The 23,864-nt window shown below is 36.8% G+C and overlaps 1 protein-coding gene across 3 annotated transcripts in view; it reads right to left on the bottom strand.

Moving 5' to 3' along the window:
* The window catches only part of PDCD10 (programmed cell death 10), a 46,825-nt gene that overhangs the window by 8,957 nt on the left and 14,004 nt on the right, over window positions 1–23,864 (bottom strand). For all 3 annotated transcript variants that reach the window (XM_042998527.1, XM_007077057.3, XM_042998528.1), the window contains 4 exons: window positions 17,981–18,188; window positions 8,720–8,773; window positions 2,909–3,026; window positions 2,150–2,276 (listed from right to left, as the gene is read on the bottom strand). In XM_042998527.1, the coding sequence (XP_042854461.1) occupies window positions 2,150–2,276; window positions 2,909–3,026; window positions 8,720–8,773; window positions 17,981–18,076 (395 nt within the window). In that variant the 5' untranslated portion in view covers window positions 18,077–18,188. The remainder of the gene's footprint in view (window positions 1–2,149; window positions 2,277–2,908; window positions 3,027–8,719; window positions 8,774–17,980; window positions 18,189–23,864) is intronic.

Genomic DNA, 23,864 nt, shown 5'->3' with positions numbered 1-23,864 from the left:
CACCTGGGGGGCTCAGTCCACTGAGCATCTGACTTCGGCTCAGGTCATGATCTCACAGTTGGTGGGTTTAAGCCCCGTGTGAAGCTCTATGTTGACAGCTCAGAGCTTGGAGCCTGCTTCCAGATTCTGTCTCCCTCTCTGTCTGCCCCTCCCCATTCGTGTTCTATCTCTCAGTCTCTCAAAAATAAAAAACGTTTAAAAAAAAGGGGGGGTGGAAAAGAAGACCTAAAAGAGGAGGGGTGCTCCTTGATAGCTGGGTTGGGTGCCCAACATGAACCATTATTTTCTAAAATGGGATACTCCTCTCCCCATACCACTCAAAATAGGTGCCCAAACCAGCTAAAACAGCATTTTGTAATGTGAATTGCAAAGAATACCATTTCTAAGAGATGAATGTTATTATTTACTTCCAGTGAACCTCTTTATATTCTTCAACGATACGATGTATGTGAACAGACACCTTTCCAAAGAAGACATCCAGATGGCCAACACATGAAAAAAATGCTCAACATCACTCATCATCAGGGAAATACAAATCAAAACCACAATGAGATACCACCTCACACCTGTCAGAATGGCTAACATGAACAACTCAGGCAACAACAGATGTTGGTGAGGATGAGGAGAAAGAGGATCTCTTTGCATTGTTGGTGGGAATGCAAGCTGGTGCAGCCATTATGGAAAACAGTATGGAGGTTCCTCAAAAAACTAAACATAGAACTACCCTATGACCCAGCAATTGCACTACTAGGCATTTATCCAAGGGATACAGGTGTGCTGTTTCAAAGGGGCACATGTACCCCCATGTTTAGAGCAGCACTATCAACAATAGCCAAAGTATGGAAAGAGCCCAAATGTCCATCGATGGATGAATGGATGAAGAAGATGTGGTGTGTATGTATGTGTGTGTGTGTGTGTGTATACATATATATATATATATATATATAATGGAGTATTACTCGGCAGTCAAAAAGAATGAAATCTTGCCATTTGCAACTACGTGGATGGAACTGGAGGGTATTATGCTAAGTGAAATTGGTCAGTCAGATAAAGACAAAAATCATATGACTTCACTCATATGAGGACTTTAAGAGATAAAACAGATGAACATAAGGGAAGGGAAGCAAAAAGAATATAAAAACAGGGAGGGGGACAAAACATAAGAGACTCTTAAATATGGAGAACAAACAGAGTTACTGGAGGGGTTGTAGGAGGGGGGATGGGCTAAGTGGGTAAGGGGCATTAAGGAATCCACTACTGAAATCACTGTTGCACTACATGCTAACTTGGGTGTAAATTAAAAAAAATAAAATAAAAAATTAAATAAAGATAGGATGTATGATGATGCAGCCTCTTCCAGAAAAACAAAAAAAACACAAAAAACAAAAACCTGAAAATCTTTCCTTGGCAGCATTTTCTACTTGTGGTTTCACTAAAAGGTTGCACTAATAATGCCATTCTAGTTATTCCCAATTTTCTTCATTTTATATCCAGTCAGGCTGAAGAAAATTATGAGACTCTTTACTCATCGGAAATCATGTTTGGAGTTTCCCCCCCTCATTCTCCCACCCTTTCACCCCTGAGGAGAGTGCCCCTGGTTTGAGAACCACTACTCAAGGATGATCCTTCTTGCTGCTGCTCACCAGTCAGCCTCCTGGCCCCATGCATATTCTCAGTCTAATTTAACCTGTATCCCAAAGGTAAGGATTTGGAGGTTTACGATTTGGCCAATATTAAAAAATGCTATTCAAGCCTAAGAGTACATTACTTATCTTAATGACTTATGCCATTTCTGAAACAAAAATAATACTGGTATCCTCTGTTACCCATACTATAATTTATCCAACTTCTCTATTCACTTTAATCTGACATTTACATTTTTCAATTATTTTTTATAGTTCAAACTGCATTCCAGTTTATGTACACTTCATTCACTTTTTATATTAACATTCTAAAAAACATTACATTCTAATGCCAAATACCACAGCTTAAAAGTTAATCAAAAATACAGCATTTAAAAATTTCAAGTTTGATTTCAAATTAGCATTTCAATTTAATATTAATGTCATACCAAAATAAAACACCTAGTATTAGTGGTTCTTTTGAAGTATTTTCAAGAAAAGAAGAACCAAAGCCAAAAGTTGCTTACTTGATTGTCTGCAGAAACCTCACTCGGTCATTGATCTCATCTGGGATCTTACTGAGAATCTGTTTAAGTGCTCGTGCCTTTTCGTTTAGGTCCTGGAATTCTGGCTCTGGTCGTTCAATCATATACTCTGACAAAATACATAATAAAAAGCGTCATGCAATTCCCTGCCAAATTCAAGTACAAGAATTCCCAGTATTGGTTAAAGAGGTGTGGCAGAGTGGGGAGAGAAAGGCCAGATGATTAGGAAAGACAAGGTTGCAAAAGCAAAATTCATTAAAATTCAACTTAGTTCGGAAATAGTATTAGGGCCTTCACTCTACAAGTGAAGTATCAGAAGATGAAAGACCAAACATTTTCCATTTTGGGATAAACGGAAATCCCACGAATCTTAAATAACTAAGTCAAGTTTATCAGGCCTCTGAAGCTATACTTGACACAGAAACCTTAAACCTTATGACATTCATAACAAATATAATGGCAACAGATATCTGTCAATGGGGTAGATGAGTTTAATAAAAACCTTTATATTTAATATATCAAAACCCAAACAACCTACTAATATCTTCAGCACATTCTTGAAATCTCACTTAAAACACAAACATAATTTACATTGATTTTTTCCCCCACTATCATCACAATAACAGTAACAGTAAGGAAGGGAAGGAGAAGGGAAGGGGCGGAGGCCCTTTTGTCAAATAAAGATTTGGAGGAAATGCTTTTCAACAACTGTAAGAAAAGTAAACAAGACTCTCTGACTACCTTCTACATCATCAGCTGCCATTCGAAGAAGGGACTCTGTGAAGTTAACTTCTACACTTTTTTTCTCTAAAATTTTCATAATGATGTCTTGCGTGAGTCCTGGATTTTCTTTTTCAGCCTATAAAGAAGAGAAAGCTAGTTTTAAAATACAGAAGCTCAATCAGCATTTTAAAGCCAAAACTTAATCGTTTAGAACCTGCTGAGAATTTCTTTCAGTGATCAACTTATGAGGGCAGAAACCTTTGTAAAGTAGGTGTCCTGATGGCATTCACTTATGTTTCCTCAGAGCTTATGCACGAGGCTTCTTGTTACAGCCAGGGTCTCTTTTGCCATTTGAACGTAAAGTACTTAACACTTCCTACTTCTCCTCTACGCTCACTTGCAATCAAACTAGTAACAAAAATAGAAATAAAGGTTATATATATTTTGATAATCCATCAACTACTCTTTTCAGTAGCTTAAATATACTAAGGATATTTAGATTTTTTTCTCATTAGCTAATATTCCAACTTGAGAATCAAGTAATACTTATGTTACCAGTACTTTGCAGATCCTTGGCATTTAAATGAACAGTAAGTCAAGAAAAACAAAAATGAAACAAAAAAGCAGGGTTCCCTTTGCAGGTTTTATTTAAGCTATATAATCCCTTAACTACTTTCCCACATAATGATTTTCATTTCCTATTTTATTTTTGTAGCAAGAATATTTGTAGCAAGGATAATTTACAGAACATCATTTCATCCTTTTGCTATCTCCTGAGCTTGTCTCACTAATGAGTCTGTATTGGTTCTATGTTACTTACATTCACTAGGGCACTAAAATCTTCTAGCCATTTCAGGACTGAACATAGGAGTTCTGAGCTTATCAAAGTTAACTTTCTGATTTGGGTCTTTCCCAGTGATTTTGTCCCATTTTACTATTTTTAAAAATTTTGTAATGACATTCTAAGTTTGTTTTAAGATGCCTGTCAATTTGAATCATTGTGCTGATGATTTCTTATCATTTTTGCCCAATATTAAACGGCAAATAGAAACACCATTTATGATCATAATCGGACAGCGATCTATTTACTTCCTTATGTGTCAAGCACATTTAACCTCTGCCTTTACAATTCCTTTCTGGTATCACTGCAGATCTAGCTTTCTTCTGTTCCTATGCTCTTTCCATTATAACATCTTGTTTTTCAAGTACCAAACACTGAAAGGTTTTCGGATGGAATGGGAAAAGAAAATATGCACATTTATCTCAATCCTGGGACCATTTTAACTGCCGTCGTATGCTACTTAAGGAAGTCATTTTCATAGATGATTAGTAACAATAAAGTGTATCCTATGAATTCATTCCCTTTTATAACCTGTTTTGATTTTTCCTTCCATGAGTATATGTAAGATAGAATCTATTTTTAAAATACAAGACTACCTTTCGAAGAAAAATTGTATAAATATGGGTTAAGATGGTATCAACATTAATTTGGTGAATTGTCACAAAATTATATACACTATGTAAATAAGCCAGTATTTGATAACAGTGGTTTATCTTCCTTCTCTGAGTAGCATCAAATTGCCTATATAATGCATTGTTTTAGGAGGCAGGAGCACATTCCCCATCTGCTCACAAAAAGTTTCAGCAGGAAGACAATCTCTCTCTGATTAAGTTATAATACGGTGCCAAAAGAACTAAATGCTGACAGTCTGAGAATAAAGTTTCCAACATCAAGTTGGTCTGGAAACTGCCCAAACTGGAGCATTACAGAAATCTTGCAGAAGTATCAAGCCTTCTCAGTTCACAAGTGTCTTAGTGCTAAGAAATATACCTTAATAGTGCTATGTATTAAGTAGTTAGGTTCAAACAACTTAATAAGTACTTGCGTTCTTCTAACAATGTAGTCGTCTTTAAGAAATACATAAATTGAAAGAAGAATACTTTCTTTAATTCTTAAATAACCAAGATTACTTGCTACTGAGTTATATGCACCTGTTGGGCACTGCACAATTCTCAAATGTTGGAATCAGATTGGACCCTGCCCTCACTTCCTGTTGTATATTGATTTTCTTGTGGTACCTGCTTTTTCTCACAGCAATGGCCAAAATTCCAACCTCATAAAGGTATGACATCATTGAAAGGAATAGGGCTTAATCTAGTATGTTGGAATTGCAAACTACTTCAAGCTAGCATAGTTCACAGGGTCTAACAGATGTTTAGTATCACTATGTTCCTTTAGATGTTTAACATAACTCATGGCACCCATCTGAGTTTGCTGTGGGGACGCAGGGTGCCTAGGCACATAACTTAGGAATTATAGTCTTAGTATCTTCTGGCTGAAATCCTAATTAAGCTACTTACTTTTAATTTTAAATGCCTTAAATCTACCCAATTCTTCTGACTGACAAAATAAACAGATCTATGCTTAAACTGGTGACTTTATCTATCTATATCTTCAGGTCTGCCCCAGAATACAACCTTGAATTCTATGGTTGTCCAATTTTTATAAAGAACCCAACTATGACAGGAAACTATCCTCAAAGGCAGTAACATCCACTCTTGTGATTCGGTGATTCTCAACAGCAAAACCTATCAGAACTTTCCAAGAGGAAAAAGAACCAAGGAGAACAGGTATCTTAAAAAATAGTATTTATTAGTATTTCATCTTGGGAGAAACTATTTTAATCCTTTTTCTTGTGATAATAATAAAAATACATATTAAACCTTGATAGATGACACTGTGTTGTGGTCAAAGAACTGGAAACATAGGCATATATATTATGGATATTAATAGGGATATATGGGTGAGTGAGGCTTTTAAAATCTTTTTCAAGGGCGCCTGGGTGGCTCAGTCGGTTAAGCATCCGGCTCTTGATTTGGGCTCAAATCTTGCAGTTTGTAAGTCTGAGCTCTGCATAGGGCTCTGCACTGTCAGTGTGGAGCTTGCTCAGGATTCTCTCTCTCTCTGCCTCTCCCCCTCTCTCAAAATTAATAAACTTAAAAAAAACTGTCAAATAAGTTCTAGTTTTAAAAACACAAAATCTTCATCTTTTTAAGGCATGCCCTTTTAATTCCATTTGAAATTTAACAAATTAAATTTGCTCAGTCGATTAAGCATCTGACTTTGACTCAGGTCATGATCTCAAAGTTCTTGAGTTCAAGCCCCTCCTCGGGCTCTGTGCTGACAGCTCAGAGCCTGGAGCCTGTTTCGTTCGGATTCTTTGTCTCCCTCTCTCTGCTCCTTCCCCTGCCCCTTCCCACTCACAATGACGGTCTTTCTCTCTCTCTCAAAAATGAATAAACATTTAAAACATTAACAAATTAAATATGATAATAATGATAAAATCAAGGCAAACTAATTTGTTTTCCTCTCAAAATAACTTCCACTTTCCCCAATTAAGAATCAGTGCCAAGGCTAATAAAATTTATCCATATGGTAAACCAGATCTATCATAACCACATACTTTAAACACAGTTTAAATTGTACTTTAGTGTTAAAACATCAGATTATATATAAGTATATTAAAAGAAAAAGCTTAACAAAATTATTTTGTCTCTTTTAGAAATAACATTGAGGATATCATCTACTACTTCAGACAGAGTCCTCTTTATGATGAGCAGGAGAAATTTCTCTCTGTTCTTGCTATCAGAAAAGCTGAAAAATGGACTTTTGCCTTATCAATACTATATTGTTGTTTTTTTTATTTTTATTTTTTACATTTATTTATTTTTGAGAGATAGAGTGAGACAAAGTGAGAGTGGGGGAGGGGCAGAGAGAGAGGAAGACACAGGATCAGAAGCAGGCTCCAGGCTCTGAGCTGTCAGCACAAGAGCCTGACGCGAGGCTCGAACCCACCGACTGTGAGATCATGACCTGAGCCGAAGTCGGACGCTCCACCGACTGAGCCACCCAGGCGTCCCTCAATACTATATTGTGAAATAAGTTGCCTTTCCTTCCCTTCTTTGGCCACACTGAAAATAGGTTGAAAGTCAGCTTAAAACAGTTTCCATCATGCCTCCCTAATGACTAAATATGCCATTCCAAAACCACACCAAACTCAAAGAAAAAAAGAAACACAACACTGATGGTGTTACTTGATTCATTTTCTTCATTAACCCAATGATTTGTCAGAACATATTTTAATTAAGCTACTATGTATACATATACAGGCAGTGCTTTTTAGAGTATTAATCACATCAAAATAGCTCTAATCTAATACATACAATGTAAATTCTTATGGTGAGGGAGGAGAGATGTCTAGTGACATAGTCTATGCTACCAGTTAAGAGTGGTATCGATAGGGGCCCCTGGGTGGCTCAGTCGGTTGGGCGGCCGACTTCGGCTCAGGTCATGATCTCGCGGTCCATGAGTTTGAGCCCCGCGTCGGGCTCTGTGCTGACAGCTCAGAGCCTGGAGCCTGCTTCGGATTCTGTGTCTCCCTCTCTCTGACCCTCCCCCGTTCATGCTCTGTCTCTCTCTGTCTCAAAAAAATAAATAAACGTTAAAAAAAAAATTAAAAAAAAGAGTGGTATCGATAAACTAATCTTTGCCATAAAAAGAAATCAAGCTGGATGGCATTATGGTTTTATTCCAATAAAACTTAACTATACATTTTTTTCTAGATTTAAACATTAAAATACTTTACCTGAAATATAAATTATCTTAGCTACAGACAGAAACAAACACACACAAAGTAAATAAAAATTAAAGATTTGGGCACCCTGATATATACCGGGAAAGGAAGGGGGATGAATAAAGTTTTATATGAAAGATTGCACCCAATATGTAGAATAGGGATGTCCAACAGAAATATAACTCAAGCAACAAATGTCATTCATTGTAATTTTAAATTTCCTAGTGGCCACATTAGAAAAGTAAAAAGAAACACATGAAATCATTTTAGGAGTACAACCAAAATATTACCATTTCAGTATGTAATTACTATAAAATACTTATTGCTGAGTTATTTTACATTCTTTTTCTTGTACTAAGTCTTCAAAATCTGGTGTATATTTTGTACTTGGAGTACGACTCAATTTGAACCAACCATATTTTAAGTATTCAACAGCAACACGTGGCTAGTAATTATTAAATAGTACGTGGCTAGTAATTATTAAATGTCTCCAAATCTGGAGACAATGAAAAAGTTGACTCTAAGTGACTCGACCGTATAAGGAAAAGGTATCCTTAATCTGACCTACACACAGTTCTTATTTTCCCATCAAAAATACTGTTTTATACTTAGGTTCTGTAAGTAAGCAATATGAAAAACATATTTTCAAATTATAATTTTACAAAGAGCTTTTTTTTTTTTTTTGATATTTTTGGGAGAGAGAGAGAGAGAGAGAGAGCGAGAGAGAGAACATGACCAAGCAGGGGAGGAGCAGAGAGTGAGGGAGACCAAGAAACCGAAGCAGGCTCCAGGTTCCAAGTTGTCAGTGCAGAGCCCGATGCGGGGCTTGAACCCGCGAACTGTGAGATCATGACCTGAGCCAAAGTCTGTCACCCAACTAACTGAGTCACCAAAAGGTTTTTATCAAGTCAAATAACAGGAAAAGAAATTGAAAATATACTCTAAAGCTAAAGAGAAGAGACTCCAAAGAAATTAGTTTCAAAAGCATAAAAGTGATAAAAAGATGAATGCTAAGGAAACAGCATTTCTGTCAATTCACTTTTTGGAAGTGTTTTAAGCTTTAAAGAGTACACTAAAACAGACCTGAGATAGCTGAGAGGTTTTCACTAGAAGGAAATAAAGTGGCAATTATCACATGATATTCAGGTTTATACGTAACATACATTTTAATCATAATAAATTATGTGCACCTCACCTTAATGAAAGCTGCTCTCAGTGTCTGAGCTGCAGACAGGTTTACTCGTTCTAGCTGTAATAAAAATTTTAAATCACTGTTAATATCAATTTTCTTAGAAAAAGCACATTTCTGATATTCCACTCTATAGTAATCACACTGATACATCCATCATTTGATTAACAAAAACACTTGCTAATTATTCTAAATCACCATAATTCTTCAAATATACAGGCTATCTAAAATTTTCATTAGAGACCATGAGAAATTAAGGAATATATAGTTTTTCATTGAGAAGAGAAGAGAAGAGAAGAGAAGAGAAGAGAAGAGAAGAGAAGAGAAGAGAAGAGAAGAGAAGAAAAACACACTCGGGGCACCTGAGTGGCTCAGTTGGTTGAACTTCTGACTCTTGATTTTGAGTCAGGTCATGAACTCAGGGTCGTGAGATCAAGGCCAGCATAGGGCTCCCTGCTGGGCATGGAGCCTGCTTAGGATTCTTTCTCCCTCTCCCTGCTCTCTCTCAAAATAACAAAAACAAAAACGAAAAAACGAAGACAAGCTCTACTTTAAAAGTAGATTTAAAATAAGCATAGAATGCAAAATAATATTAAGTCTCTACAGAAAGAATAAACATATTTACTTCAATTATTGAAAATGGGATTCAAGATCAATTCTCAATAGTCTATTTCAAGTACATGGTAAGTTGGGTGTGCACCGAATATAAAATGATCAATACCAAGAAAACATTTATTTAAGATTCTTTGTATTTTACTCCTTTTTAATTATTTTACAATTCCTCAGCCAGGAATTAAGCTGACGTTAGTATATTTTATTAATTAGAAAATAGCACTGATAAAAGGTTTGATACTAAATAAAGACTGTGGATCATCTGTCTTCTATGTTACCGGGATTAAAAAAAAGGTTACCTAAAATACTGTCTCAAAAGTTGAATTCCAAAGCTTCTAATTTTAGTATCAAAATGTGAGGTTTACAATTATGAAAAATAAGTGTCCTTATTATATACTTTATAGAATTCATTTTTCAGTGAGCCAAAAAAATAAATAAATAAATAAAATTTCATTAAAAAAAAAACGCCATTTGCTGGGGCGCCTGGGTGGCTCAGTCAGTTAAGCATCCGGCTTTGGCTCAGGTCCTGATCTTGCAGTCTGTCAGTTCAAGCCCCGCATCAAGCTCTGTGCTGACAGCTCAGAGCCTGGAGCCTGCTTCGGATTCTGTGTCTCCCTCTCTCTCTGCCCCTTCCATGCTCATGCTCTCTCAATAATAAATAAATGTTAAAAAAAAAAAAAAAAGCCATTTGTTGAAGAGTTAACTGCTAGGCTTAAAATAACTACCTTCGGTTAAATTCATATTCCTTTGGTCTCTAATGATTGGGCCAATTAACTCAGTAAAACTCAATGTGTATATATATGTGTATGTGTGTGTGTGTGTGTATTTTTAAGCTTTATATTTAAAAAAAAATTATTAACCTCCATATCTGAGAGAGTACAAGTGGGGGAGGGGCAGAGAGAGGGGGACAGAGGAACTAAAGCAGCTTCACCCCCACAGCAAGCAGCCCAATATGCAGCTCAAACTCACGAACTAAGACCATGACTTGAGCTGAAGTTGGACACTCAACTGACCGAGCCACCTAAGTACCCTAAAGTATATATTTTTTTACTGGGGACAATATTAAATGTTCGAAAACAATGTAACTTTTATAGATTTTTATGCAAGTGGAATATTTTTACAAAAACCTTATGAACAGAGCATATTTTGAAGTAAATATTCCTTTCAATCCTTGGAGGCAATAAAATGTAACTTTGCCTTTATAAACAATATAAGCATACATACATGTATTTAAGGAATGGCCTACACTTTATTTTCTAAACAAAACAGAAATGCCAAGAACCTTATCTCCCTACAAGTTATGCACCTGAAACATAAGGCAAAAACAACAAAATCTGCCAAGATAAATACTTTATCTCCAAAAATAAATAACAGACCATTTAATTCAGTATTTAGCTTGGCTTCTACAAATCCTGTAAAACTAACATTGCTGGGAAGATACAAGGGAACCACATAGGCAAATACAACAAAGAAGCAACTATGTAAGATTATAAAATTAAAGAAAGTATGCTTCCAAAAATGAAAACTTCTTCCATGGAATTCATTTAATTATAATGAATACTACTTAAGATTAAAATAACAATACAGCTCTTCTCATCTCAAGTTCTTGTGCAAGGGAGGGAGAGGCAGGCAGACAGGATGAATGTTTTCCACTCTGATAGGAACCATTTCCTTATTTGGGTTTACAGCACACTCTGACCTCTTTCAGCAAGTCAAAGGTCTGAGTCAGATGTGTACCTTCAAGTGTCAGCATTATTATCTCTTTCTGTACTGGTTGTTATGTGAAAGGGTCAAGGCAAGTAAAAGAGGTCCAGAAAATTCTGTGAAGAAGTAATAAAAGTACCAAGACAGACATCAGCATCTCTGGATTTCTAGATTAAGTTTACATAAGTTATCTTAGAAAAGAAAAGGAAAAGTCAGGTATATACTAAATCAAATCTGTGAGCTGTGAAGCACCTCACCAGAACTCTGCTGGGAGTCATTTTGGGATACATTATATACCCACACAACTTGTAATAAACCCACTAGGCTTTATTACTCACACGATATCCACATTGCCCAGGGAATACCAGGCATACAGGCACATATATATTTTTTGAATTGAACTTAATCTCTCATCCATAAATTTATCTAAATTGTTCTTGAATCTATTTATAATTTCAGCCTGTAATACTCAGGCAGCAAGATATGTTTTTATCTTCCCGAATAAAAAGTGCTTCCTTTTTAGATCTTTCACTTGTGATAGATGATTTGATTATAAAATCATGTTCATCCTACCTTTCATGACAATGTAAGGTTCTGTTGTATCCTAATGACAATTATCATTTACTTAGCACCTGTAATGAACTTTGTTATATACAGTATTTTTATAGAGTATCTCATCCTCACAATCTGTAACTAGCGATCATCATCTCTATTTTAAAAGGCAGAAATTCAGTTTGCATAAATTTACCCAATGTTCAGTAGCTGTAAGTACAGAGGCAGAATTCATAACAGTTCTGTCTGGTTCCAAAACCTATGCACAAGCCACTAATGCTACCCAGCCTCCCTGAATTCACCCTTTGCAGACTGGCAGTCCCCCTATCATTGAACCTCTTCAACTACTTAAGAACTAACAAATTCCTGAGTTTCTACCATGTGTAAGGAGGTCAGTGTAACAGATACAAAGAAATAGATTATAGTCCTGGAACCCCAGAAGATCAATTTAAGTAAGCCACTACACGGACACTGATGGGATCACTATCAGTTGAAGTAGGAAAAAAAGTCTTTATGAAAGAGAGATCTGAATGGTCCTAAAGAGGGTATCCTCTTAAAATCTTCTTCCTTGGCTATTCTCCCACTTATGTATTTCTTCAGGTTGGCAACACATGGGGGTGTAAACACTGTATGTAAGTTCAGAACAGAAAAGAATTTCCATTTTGTTTCCAATGCTTTCATTAATTAGCCCAGTTGCTTTTTCTAGCTTTTGAGATAACAGTTGTTGGTCAGGGTATCTTTAATGAGCCAATATCCATCATTTCTTAGCTGTAATTGATAGTGCACACACCACATTTTGAATTCTAAGGAGGAGGAAAATATGATTACACCTTGATTAATGGATATCTATCTGGACAAGGAGGGACTTTCCTTGGGGCTCAGCCATCTAGGATTTCCATGTCACCAGTAAAAGGGTAAAGGAAAAAAAAAATGAGCATGAGAGAAAGGGGCACATAATATCTCATTTCACCAAAAACATAAGGACAAGTGCCTCAAGTCCTACCTAGAGGGTTATGATAGGCTGGGTGAAGCAAGGCTCACCTCACATCCTGCCTACTCTCAGTTTTGTGAGCTCCTCCTGGAACTTATTTTTGATAGCTTCTGAGAGCACTTACTACTAACTGCAAACTTTGCTTTAGAATGTTCATGAAAATATTTCAAAAGGTTACACATAATTTTGATTCCACAGAGAGCTCATTTATTACATTGGTCCCTCCAAAAGTTATTAGTTCTTTCCTATACTTCCTTTTCTACTTATCAAGCCAGTCTCTTACACCCATAATTAAAAAAAAAAGAAAAAATCCATTTAACCCTTTGGTTGCTCAAGTTTTACAGGTCTTGCATAAGACTTTCTTTTTTTAAATTTTGCTTCCTCAAAATCAAGCATGATTTCCCCCATGCTGACATCTTTCTCCCTTCCCCACAAAGACTACTGCTCCTATTCTTTAAGGAACAAACAGGGCCAGGACACCAGTATAAAAGGTACATTTCTCATGACTCAAATGAGAATGAGGTGAACCAGGTCAAAAAAAGAAAACAAACAAACAAACAAACAAACAAAAAACCAAACCCTATGACAAAAGTAGATAGAATCAAGAGGCCACCTACTAACTTCTGTGCTGCCACACAGAAGACAAATGCAGTCATGTGTTTTATACATAATAAATGCAGTTAACCGTTTCTAAATTGATCCATTCCTGGGGTTGCCAAGTTGTCCAGCAAAAAAAGTAAGCAGAGCCACCTAACTTTTACAAAAATGTCTCCTTAAGAATGGTCTACAGAAAATTACATGAAAGATTCCTGAATAACAGCTAATACTTCACTACATGCTTGGTACTATTCTTAGCACTACAATGTTTGAAGTCATTTACTTCACAGAGTTATGAAAAATAAACATGTTACTGGTTATCATTATCTTACAAATAATAAAAGAAGATAAGATTATACAGCCTAAGTAAGAGGCAGAACGGTAATTCTTATGCAAGATATCAAGTATGGTCACCTCTGGATGGTGGGATTTCAGGTAAAACCCAGGTCTTCACTGTCGAGATGTTTACCATGCTCAACTTTTGGAGTTTGATTTTTTTTTTTCCAATTAAAAAAAATTATACTTCACCTTAAAACAATTCCTCTACAAAGTCATAGGAAGGGGTGCCTAGGTGGCTCAATCGGTTAAGCAACCAACTTAACGCTCAGGTCATGATCTCACGATTCGTGAGTTCGAGCCCCGCATCGGGCTCTGTGCTGACAGCTCGGAGCCTGGAGCCTGCTTCAGATTCTGTGTCTCCCTCTCTCTCTGTCCCTCCCCTGCTAGCACTTTGACTCTCTTTCTGTCTATCTCTCAAAAATAAATAAACATTAAAAAAATTAAAAAAAATAAAATAATAAAATAAAAAGTCAAAGGAAAAAATGATACATGGTGTATCTTTTCCTGGAATGAAGAACTGAACTATACCTCTCTCCTCCTCCATACACAAAAATCAGTAGATAGTGATACAGTACCTGAGAATCTGATCTAAGACTTGTCATGAGGCTTCTATAAACTCATTATTTCATAATGCAACCAGGAGACCGATTACACAGTACATTTACAACACATGCAATATACTTGGGACTCTGAACTCTGCAGCAGCTGATTAAATAAGAAGCCTACTCCTTTCTCAGCAGTCTTGGCATAGCTTCATTAAGTTTAGCAAGCATCAAACTCCCAGAATACCATAAATAACTTTGCTTTGTGAGCTGGAGTAACAGTATTACAATTTCCCAGGTGTAAGGATGCCCTACTATCTAAAACTCTGTTCTACAAGATGACTTCCAGATTACCACTGTCACTACTACGGATGTAATGTCAAGGTGAGAATGCATCAGCTTTTAAACTTACAATACACTGTGGACAAAATTAAGTGCAGCTTTTAGCTTTAGAGGAAAACATTCATCCCTACTCTGATACTATTTTCTATAAGATTAATTCGACAACCATTTTATCTTTAAATCCTCATAGCACAGAAAAACAGAGCCAAACTAGATTCTAATTTTCCCATTAGTAGACTTGTGGAAAAATCTATGTTTGAACTATAGTTAAATATTAATGTTTAACTGATTAGGTATCTTATTTAGGATGTTACGTTAATATACTGGAATGTCAGAGAACAATGCTAGTATTGTATTCTTTCCAACCAAACACTGCACATTTAAAGGCACAATTATTTTATGCCTTTCCTAAATCAAGCCCCAGATTTCATTCATATCTCTATCAGAGAGGAGACGTACTACCACTATTTCTAAAAGACTTTATTTCTGAATACTTGTTGTTTTTTTTTTTTTTTTTTTAATTTTTTAATGTTTATTTTTGAGAGAGACAGAGATGGAGTGTGAGCAGGGGAGGGGCAGAGAGAAAGGGAGACAGAATCCGGAACAGGCTCCAGGCTCCGAGCTGTCAGCACAGAGCCCGACGGAGGGATCGAACTCACAAACCGTAAGATCATGACCCGAGATGCAGTCGGACGCTCAACCGACTGAGCCACCCAGGCACCCCTCTGAATACTTGTGTTTAAATAACATGACAAATAATTTTTATACAAAGCTTGATACCATGGTGTTAGATCATAAATTCGAGAACTAGACCCTGACAATTTGATATAGTATCTCTCAGTCGGCTACCTCTTGCCATTTCATTTTCATATTCAGTTCTAACAACTAATTCTTGAACCAACTATGAATCATTTGGCAACATGTTCTAATTCTGGGCCCATTAACCCACATATTTTTTCAGATATCATCTGGCAAGAATCATTGCCTTTATTTCTGGAAAAGATTTACCAGTCCATTCATAGCCATTTCTTTTTCTTTCAAATTAATTTTACTTACACATGAATAAATTAGAAAAGATGGATCAGTATCAATCCCAATAGTGCATTTTACCAGAATCTCATATCCTATGTAACTATTTTCCAAAGTGAAGATTCAAATAAAATCCATTTTCCATATGTAGGAAAAGATCACTCTAATTGTTAGAAAAAAAAAAAAAGCTTCTCTAATTCCTCTTCACTAACTAGAGAGTCAAACAGAAGCTCTACAATACACATTGCCCTTCCTTCAAGTAAAGACTCAAAATACTGGATGAATATAGAAATGCCCCAAAACAACTTGGGCCAAAAGCCTACAGGGGTAGCTATATAGACCAGGAAAGAGAGAGCACCTCTGGGTAGAACTGCCATACTGCTTCTCGAAGTACCTGAGAAATTAAACACTAATCATCAACAAAGGTTACTCAACAGCTCTCAGTGACTATCTTCTTACCTCCTACATGGTACAAGGATAATTAAATGATGTATTTGCTTAAACATCTGTGCTCCCCACAATTCCTGAGGACAGGTATATTGCCTTTTTCTTCTCTACACCTCTAGGCCCTAGCAGGCTACTCAGCAAATAAATGGTTGACATTTAGTAAATATATACTAAACAGAACTGAAGCATTTGCTTCTAACAATAACTGTAGTCTTGTAATAAATGGTAGGTATTAGAACAAAATGGTGGACTTACTGGAGTGTTGGCTATACTTGCAGAGATGGGTATAACCAGACCTAAAAGAGTACCTCCATTGCTACCATGGTACCAGTGTAATAGGGACACGTTTTTCAAAAGATGCCTCCTATTGCTTCCTCTTTAGTAACAAAACTTCTAAATTTCCCAACATCCTTTGCAGGTAGGTGTGTTCATAAGACTAAGTCCTTGCCAATGAGATGTAAATGGAAGTCTTGTACAGGAATTCCAAAAAGGTTACTTTAAGGAAGCTGAATCAGCTCGAAAAAACACCTCACCCCCTGCTCCATTTTTTTTGTACCTTCCAGACAACTTAGAACACGATGAATGGAGAATCAGCAGCCCAAGCACTATGATACTGAGTCATAATTATACTAGCACTGGACCACTTACTGCCACAGTTTTTTCTGCAAGAGAAATAACTTGTATCCAAGCCACTGTTTTTGAGTTTTCTTTTATCCTCACTGAACATAACACTATTTGACAAATAGCATTTGGAATTCCAAAGTGTATGTCTGAAATGGCAACTATGTCTGTGGTTTCCAAGTTGAAGAGGATGAATCGTTCTCTATTGTCCCTAAGACTTAAGACCATAAGTGCATCAAATACATGATCAATAAAACTAATAATATGGGAGAAATGGCTTTGAAACCCAGAATCTTACTCTAATATAAATACTTTACAAAAAGGAATAAAAAGCCCATGGAAATGGTGAGGGTTTCCAGGTTACAGTAGCAACAATAAGGTTAATGCTGTTGACAGCTTTATAATTAATTAAGTGCAAAAAACCCCACAACAACCCAAAACAAACAACAACAACAAAAAAACGCCTTAATTAAATGGACAGAAGGGCTGAAGCCACTAAATTTACAGTCCTAGCTCTTAGTCCTTAGTAATTTCAGGAACGCAATTTTATGTAATAGGAACTTGGCTCACGATTAAAAGGAAGGGTGATTAAATTATCTGTAAGGAACTTCCAGCTCTGTAATTCTCTACAAATCTTAGCATATTAATATTAAATTAAAAGAAAAAGTGCAAATGTACTATTATTAACTCCTAGAAAATTCCTCAAATAAAAAAGCAACTACATCTGCTCTAGATACTAAAGCAATGGTATCTTCTCTTTATCAGTAGAAATGTTTTAACACTACTAACTAGAATTCATCAGGATATTTTTGTGCCTGTTCTTCTGCTACCTAAAATGTGCTTATCCCCGACTCTTCAACTGTCTACCCCTTTTATTTATCTCTTTTCTGTCATAGTGTATAGGTCTCATCTTCATTGAGGCTGGTCCTGACCCCTAAAGCAGGTCCCACCTGCTAGGTAACAACAGGGTTTTTTTGTTGTTTTTTTGTTTTTGTAAACCTTCATAGCACTTACCACAACTTCCCATTTATATAATTACTTGCATTGTTTTGTTCACTATTTGTCTTTCCCTCTATAGTGAAACTTCCAGATGGGAAGCAATACGTCTAGGTTTTTTCTTCCCCCACTTTTTTTTTTTTTTTAATTTCTTTTTAACGTTTATTTCTGAGAGAGAGCATGAGCAAGGGAGGGGCAGAGAGAGAGGGAGACACAGAATCTGAAGCAGGCTCCAGGCTCCGAGCTGTCAGCACAGAGCCCTATGCGGGGCCCGAACTCACAGATCGTGAGATCATGACCTGAGCCAAAGTCGGATGCTTAACCAACTGAGCTATCCAGGTGCCCCATTCCCTCTGTTTTATGTCCAGTCCTGGTACAATGTCTAACACATAGATGAAACTAATTTATGCACTTGTTACATGAAGGAATAAATGAATAAATGAAGCAGGCATCAAGAATTGCAGAGACCATATAAGGAAATGTTGACCGACTCACCTCATTAAACACAGGATACATGACTGCATAGAGGGGCATAGAAACCATGGAAGTGGTCTCAGCTTCATTCTTCATCTCTTCCATTGTCATCCTCATTCAAAAGCCAACTACAGTAGAAAAGGCAGTGCTAAAATGCAGAGGAATCTTCATTCACTGCAGTATTTCTTCTCTTTTTTGTGATAAAATAGGGCACAAAACATATACTGACCTGTTTGAAAGGGAAGAATGAACACAGGTTTACTATACAAACACCAGTAACTTTCTTTCCCAGTCCCTATCTTATGAACAACTGATTTGTTAATATATCTTACTTATGAAGGTATCCCAGATCTGTGAGACATCTCTTCCTCCTCAGACTCAAGAATTTGCCCTTTCTTACAACAAATTTCCCTTATTAGGTACTAATTCATAAAGCTGTGATTCAGGAACCCACTCATCTTCAACTGAGACAGTGCTTTCTGAAGCACCATGGAATAATCATGCATCTAATTCCACTACATACAATAAAAAAAGTTAACACAAGGAAGTACCAACAAAAATACATAATTATAACATTTATATGTAATATAAAGCTGTAACTATAGAGAACCACATTAACGAACTAAGAATAAGGAATTAAGGTGTTTAGATTAAAATTTTTTTTTGCTAGTAGTTCATTGATTTTGTCACCTAAACACAGTCAAGCACCAGAGATTTAAGACAAATCTTAAAACTGGGAAAATTCTATCAAATGTGGTCTATTTGGGGGGAAAATGTTTATTTAATTTTGCTAGTGGTACTTTTCATATCTTGGTCCCCAAATCTGGCACAAAAACTTAAGTACAGAGATCCACAGACCCTGATAACTTGGAATTAAAAATACTGAGGAGCACCTGGGTGGCTCAGGTGGTTAAGCATCTGAATTCAGCTCAGGTCCTGATCTCACAGCTTATGAGTTTGAGCCCAGAGGCAGGCCTTGTGCTGACAGCTCAGAGCCTGGAGCTTGCTTCAGATTCTCTGTCTCCCTCTCTCTCTGCCCCTCCCCTGCTCACACCCTGTCCCTGTCTCTCAAAAATGGATAAACATTCAAAAAATAAAAAATAAATAAAATACTGAGAATTTGGGGTGCCTGGGTAGCTCAGTTGGTTGGGCATCCAACTCTTGGTTTCGGTCATGATCCCATGGTTTCATGAGCGCAAGCCCTGCACTGAGCTCCATGCTGACAGTGCGGAGCCTGCTTGGGATTCTCTGTCTCTCTCAAAATAAATAAAAACTTTAAGAATTTAACAATCTAAGAGGGAAATTTTGCCTTGAAGAGCTAAGGAAATATATTGGTTTTTAAGAGAAAGCAACTGTATTTATTTTCTTTGCTAGGCTAAAAAATGAGCCTAAGTGTAAAGTGAAAGAATAGTATTAGTGACATATTTTAAACAATATATATTAATATATATTTAAAAGCCATCAGTTTTGAATAATTTCTACCATTTACAAAGCATTTTCAGATTATAAAACATTTTTCACATGCTTTTAGTCTTCACAATGTAACTAACTTACCTTACAGCAACTGCCATTCTAATTTTACAGATGGAAAAGCAGGTTCTGAGATGGTAAATGACTTGACCGAGAACACACATGCAGGGGCACAAGACTTAATCATATTACTTTCAATCCAGATCTGATAATTTCACATAAAAGAACTAAGTTTGAGCAGGAAACAAAGAACCTCAGCTCATCTACCCAGGAAAATGCCCAGAAGTTATTCATTCACTGAAAAATGTATATTTAGCACCTACTGTGTATAAGATGCAGTAGGGAGTGATCAGGATGTGACCCTAATCATTAAAAACTCATCTGGGCCAGACTGTGGAAGACCTAAGCAGTTTGAAAAATAAAATCAAAGGCCCGGAGTATGTACAGCTTCAAAAAGCTCTAATAACTCGTCCAATTTGAGAACTGCTTACTATCTATCCTTCCATATCCTTACAAGTGAAGCAGAACACAACCACTACTGAAACAGTTTAGTCCCATTTCTGGTAGTTCTAAACACAGGAAGTTTTTCGTTTTTGAGCTAAAAGCTGCTCCCTGACTTCACAGAACCAAATAACTAACTAAAAATAAAAAGGCTAATTCCTAAGTTTTATCTCATAGGGTAACAGAAAAACATTACCTGATGAGATCATTTATTTAAGCAGACTGCTTCGGTCATACCATTAAAGATAGAACGGAGGAACACGAACTGAAGGGAAAACTTAAAACATCTAGTATATTTATATAAAAGACCAACCAGATCTGAGCAAGTAACAAGAGGAAGTAGGTAAATATCAACTGTGGCCCTGTTGTTTCTATTTAACTACATAAATTTGGTATTCTACTTTTCCACTTTAGAAGTAAATTGTGGGGGCACCTGGGTGGCTCAGTCAGTTACGCGTACAACTCTTGATTTTGACTCAGGTCATGATCTCACAGTTCTTGAGTTTGAACCCTGCGGTTGGGCTCCGCACTGACAGTGTGGAGCCTGCTTGGGATTCTCTCTCTTTCCGTCTCTCCCTGCCCCTCCCCCACTTTCAGGCAGGCTCTCTCAAAATAAATAACATTATAAAAATAAATTGTGAATACTATTTCATATTAAAATTGGAACAAAAAAAGAGGGGCTGAAATGCAAGGATAGGAGTCAAAATGAAAATGATGGACAGTGGATGCACTGTATAGACAGTAATTGAAGGCATCAGTATCAATGAAAAAACAAGTGAGAAATAGCAGAACAGGGCCAACACTTGAAGAGTTATCTCATTACCTATACAGTATTAGACCTGGGACTAAATACAGAGCAGTGAACAAGACAAGACAGTCTCTGACCTCATGGAGCTTATCCAGTGAAAGGAAAGCCAGAAAACAAACAATTAGTATTACAAGGGAGAAGTCAGGATACTATATTGCAATGGGAGAATTGGGAGAGAGAACCAGTATCACAGAAACAAGGTGTTTCAAAGAGAAGATGGTCAAAAGTTTTAAATGTCCTGAGCATGGACAATAACTTAAAAAAAAATTATTTGATTTCTTAAAAAAATTTTAATGTTTATCTTTGAGAGAGAAAGCCAGAGCACAAGTGGGGAGGGGCAGAGAGAGAGGGAGACACAGAATCTGAAGCAGGCTCTAGGCTCTGAGCTGTCTCAGGACTCACAAGCCATGAGACCATGACCTGAGCCGAACTCAGTCGCTTAACTGACTGAGCCACCCAGACTCCCCAAAATCATTCGATTTCTTGATGAGCTCACGAGTAACAAAGAGTACTGTCACTTGTATACTGGGGGGGGGGGGGGGGGGGGGGGAACTACCTGTAGGAGCTGACTGAGTCTAATGATCTCAGTAAAAAGGAAGTGAAAAATTAAAGTAGGCTGAATTGGATCATTTTTGTATTTTTCTCTTTTGAACATATGTGTACCCCTGCATATATAAAGGCAGATGGAAGTGATCAGTAAAAGTGGCTAGAGTCACTTTCAGGATTCCTGCTGGCATCCACCCATCTACCCCAATAAATCTGTTCAAACACTTAATTTTTTACCTTTTGTAAACAGCTGTATTGAATTTTTTTCCACTGTGTTTCATCAGTAGTATTATCCCATGTCAGGAAATTTTCACTTGAGATATTTATGATTCAAACTTAAGAAAACACATGTATGTGTTTCTCACCTCTAAAACTAACTATGCGGTACGATAGCTACTATTTATCATCACAAAGAAAGTATTATAGCAATATTATGAGTTAAAGAGGCGGCTAAAGAGGAGGCACACATTCACAAACTAGGGCCACTCATGGTTTCATCAGTGTTTAAATGAGATTAAAAATCAACAATTTCAATTAGGTTTCTTAAATATTAAATTGTTCTGTCATTTTTAGTACAACTTAAAAAATGCTGTCATTCCTTCTACAGGCTTCTTTATTTGAAAAGGTTCAATGAACAACCTGCAATTACTCCCATCAACAAAGAGCCTGTTACCCAAATAGCAAAGGTACTAAGCTGATCAAGGGCTGAGGGCTGAGACCCTGCCCCTTTGAGAAGGATGTTCCTTTCACAGTGGGTGTGGTCAGGCCCTGAGTAGTTGGGCAGCACCTTAACAGTTTCAGCTCTCTAGTGGCTACTGGTTTCTGAGGTGAGTGCGGATCATGTATGCATAGCTAACTGAAGATAAATAACTCCAAATCCCAAACCTGGAAAGGCCTTAAGAAGTCACCACACCCACCATCTAGTACAGTAGAAACCACAGTTCAAAAAAATGACTTGCCATGGTAGTAATTGCTAACTAACAATAAATAAAAATTTATTGTGGGTATGGTGGCAACATAACAACTACTTTGTTTCCCATTTCGAATGTGTTGCATTGGGGGAAAAGTTTTGATTTCAAAGTAAGCTTTGTTTCACAAGGAATTAGTCACACATACACACACACACAACAAAAAACAAAAAAAACAAAGAAAAAAACCAAGAACCAGAACTACAAGACCAGTAACACAAAAGTATATTTTTTTAAAAAGTGTATTTATTTATTTTCAGAGAGAGAGGGAAGAAAGAACGCATAGGCAGGGGGCAGAGAGAGAAAGGAAGAGAGAGATCCTAAGCAGACTCCATGCTGTCAGCACTGAGCCCAACTGGGGGCCTGATAATCACGAACAGGAGATTATGACCTGAGCTGAGATCAAGAGTGGGACACTTAACTGAGCCACCCAGGAGCCCCAAAAAGGTATACTTCTAAGCAAATTCTTCTTCAAAAACACCCTCTGTGATATGGGGCTACGAATACAAATAGAATATAAGCAACCTATTCATTTATATTTTCTCATTTCCTTGAGTGATCAAAATAGCACTGCTAATCTCTAACACACAATGAATAAGTATTAAATATCTCCCTGCACTTAAGACCATTATTTGTTTAAAGTGAGGAGAAAACAAAAATAGGTTCTTGTCCATTCCACTGCAAAACGATTAGTCTTAGAGGATTTCTGCCCTGCCCTGCCCTGCCCAAAGAACCAACAGGAGTCTGTTCATTTAAAGAAATACACTCAGATAGATCTCAAGGTTCAGAATCAGCAGTTCCTGAAAGAGTCTCATTTTAATCCATCTGGGCATGAGATAACTCTAGAGCTAAAGTCATTTACTCACAAATATAAGGAGTGGATAAATCGAAGTCCCTGGAACTGAAATACAAAGTTCTTAGGGAGAAAAAGAAAGCTCCTAAATAAATTCTACACTTAAAAACATTTGTGAGCAGGGGGTGACTCCGTCAGTTGAGCATCTGACTCTGAACTGATTTTGGTTCAGGTCATGATCCCAGGGTCGTGGGATGGATCAAGCCCCACATCCGGCTCTGTGCGAAGTGTGGAGCCTGCTTGAGATTCTCCCTCTCTCTGCCCCCTCTCCCTGGCTTGCACTCCTCTAAAACAAAACAAAACAAAACAAAACAAAACAAAACAAAACAAAACAAAACAAAACAAAAAAACATTTGTAGGCAGGTCTATTTGCCTTGTTTTTCTCTAAAGGCAATTCCAGAACTTAGTCTCCTCACCTGGTCTTAAATTCTTACAATTCCTTTCATTTCCTTTCTTAAAGAGGAAAGTTTTATTTATTTATTTTGCTTGGGTCTCCAATCTCCTCATGAACACTTAGCTAAAAGAAATTTATTCATTCTAGCAAGAAGCAGATTCATGTTTATGTTACCACTTATAAATATATTTCTTTTTACCAATACAGACCTTAGTTAGTGCAGCAGATACATAGTAGACACTAATAAATGTTTGTTGAATGAACAAATTAATAAGAGATGGTCAATTTATAAGTTAAACCAGCCTTGCTAATAGTTTTGAAATATCAAGCCTACCAAAACAAAAACATACAAAGAAATCTAATTA

Source organism: Panthera tigris, chromosome C2 (assembly GCF_018350195.1).
Source record: "Panthera tigris isolate Pti1 chromosome C2, P.tigris_Pti1_mat1.1, whole genome shotgun sequence".
NCBI classification, from domain to species: domain Eukaryota; kingdom Metazoa; phylum Chordata; class Mammalia; order Carnivora; family Felidae; genus Panthera; species Panthera tigris.
The sequence above is the reverse complement of the archived record's forward strand: the minus strand, read 5'-3'. Positions and strand labels throughout refer to the sequence as shown.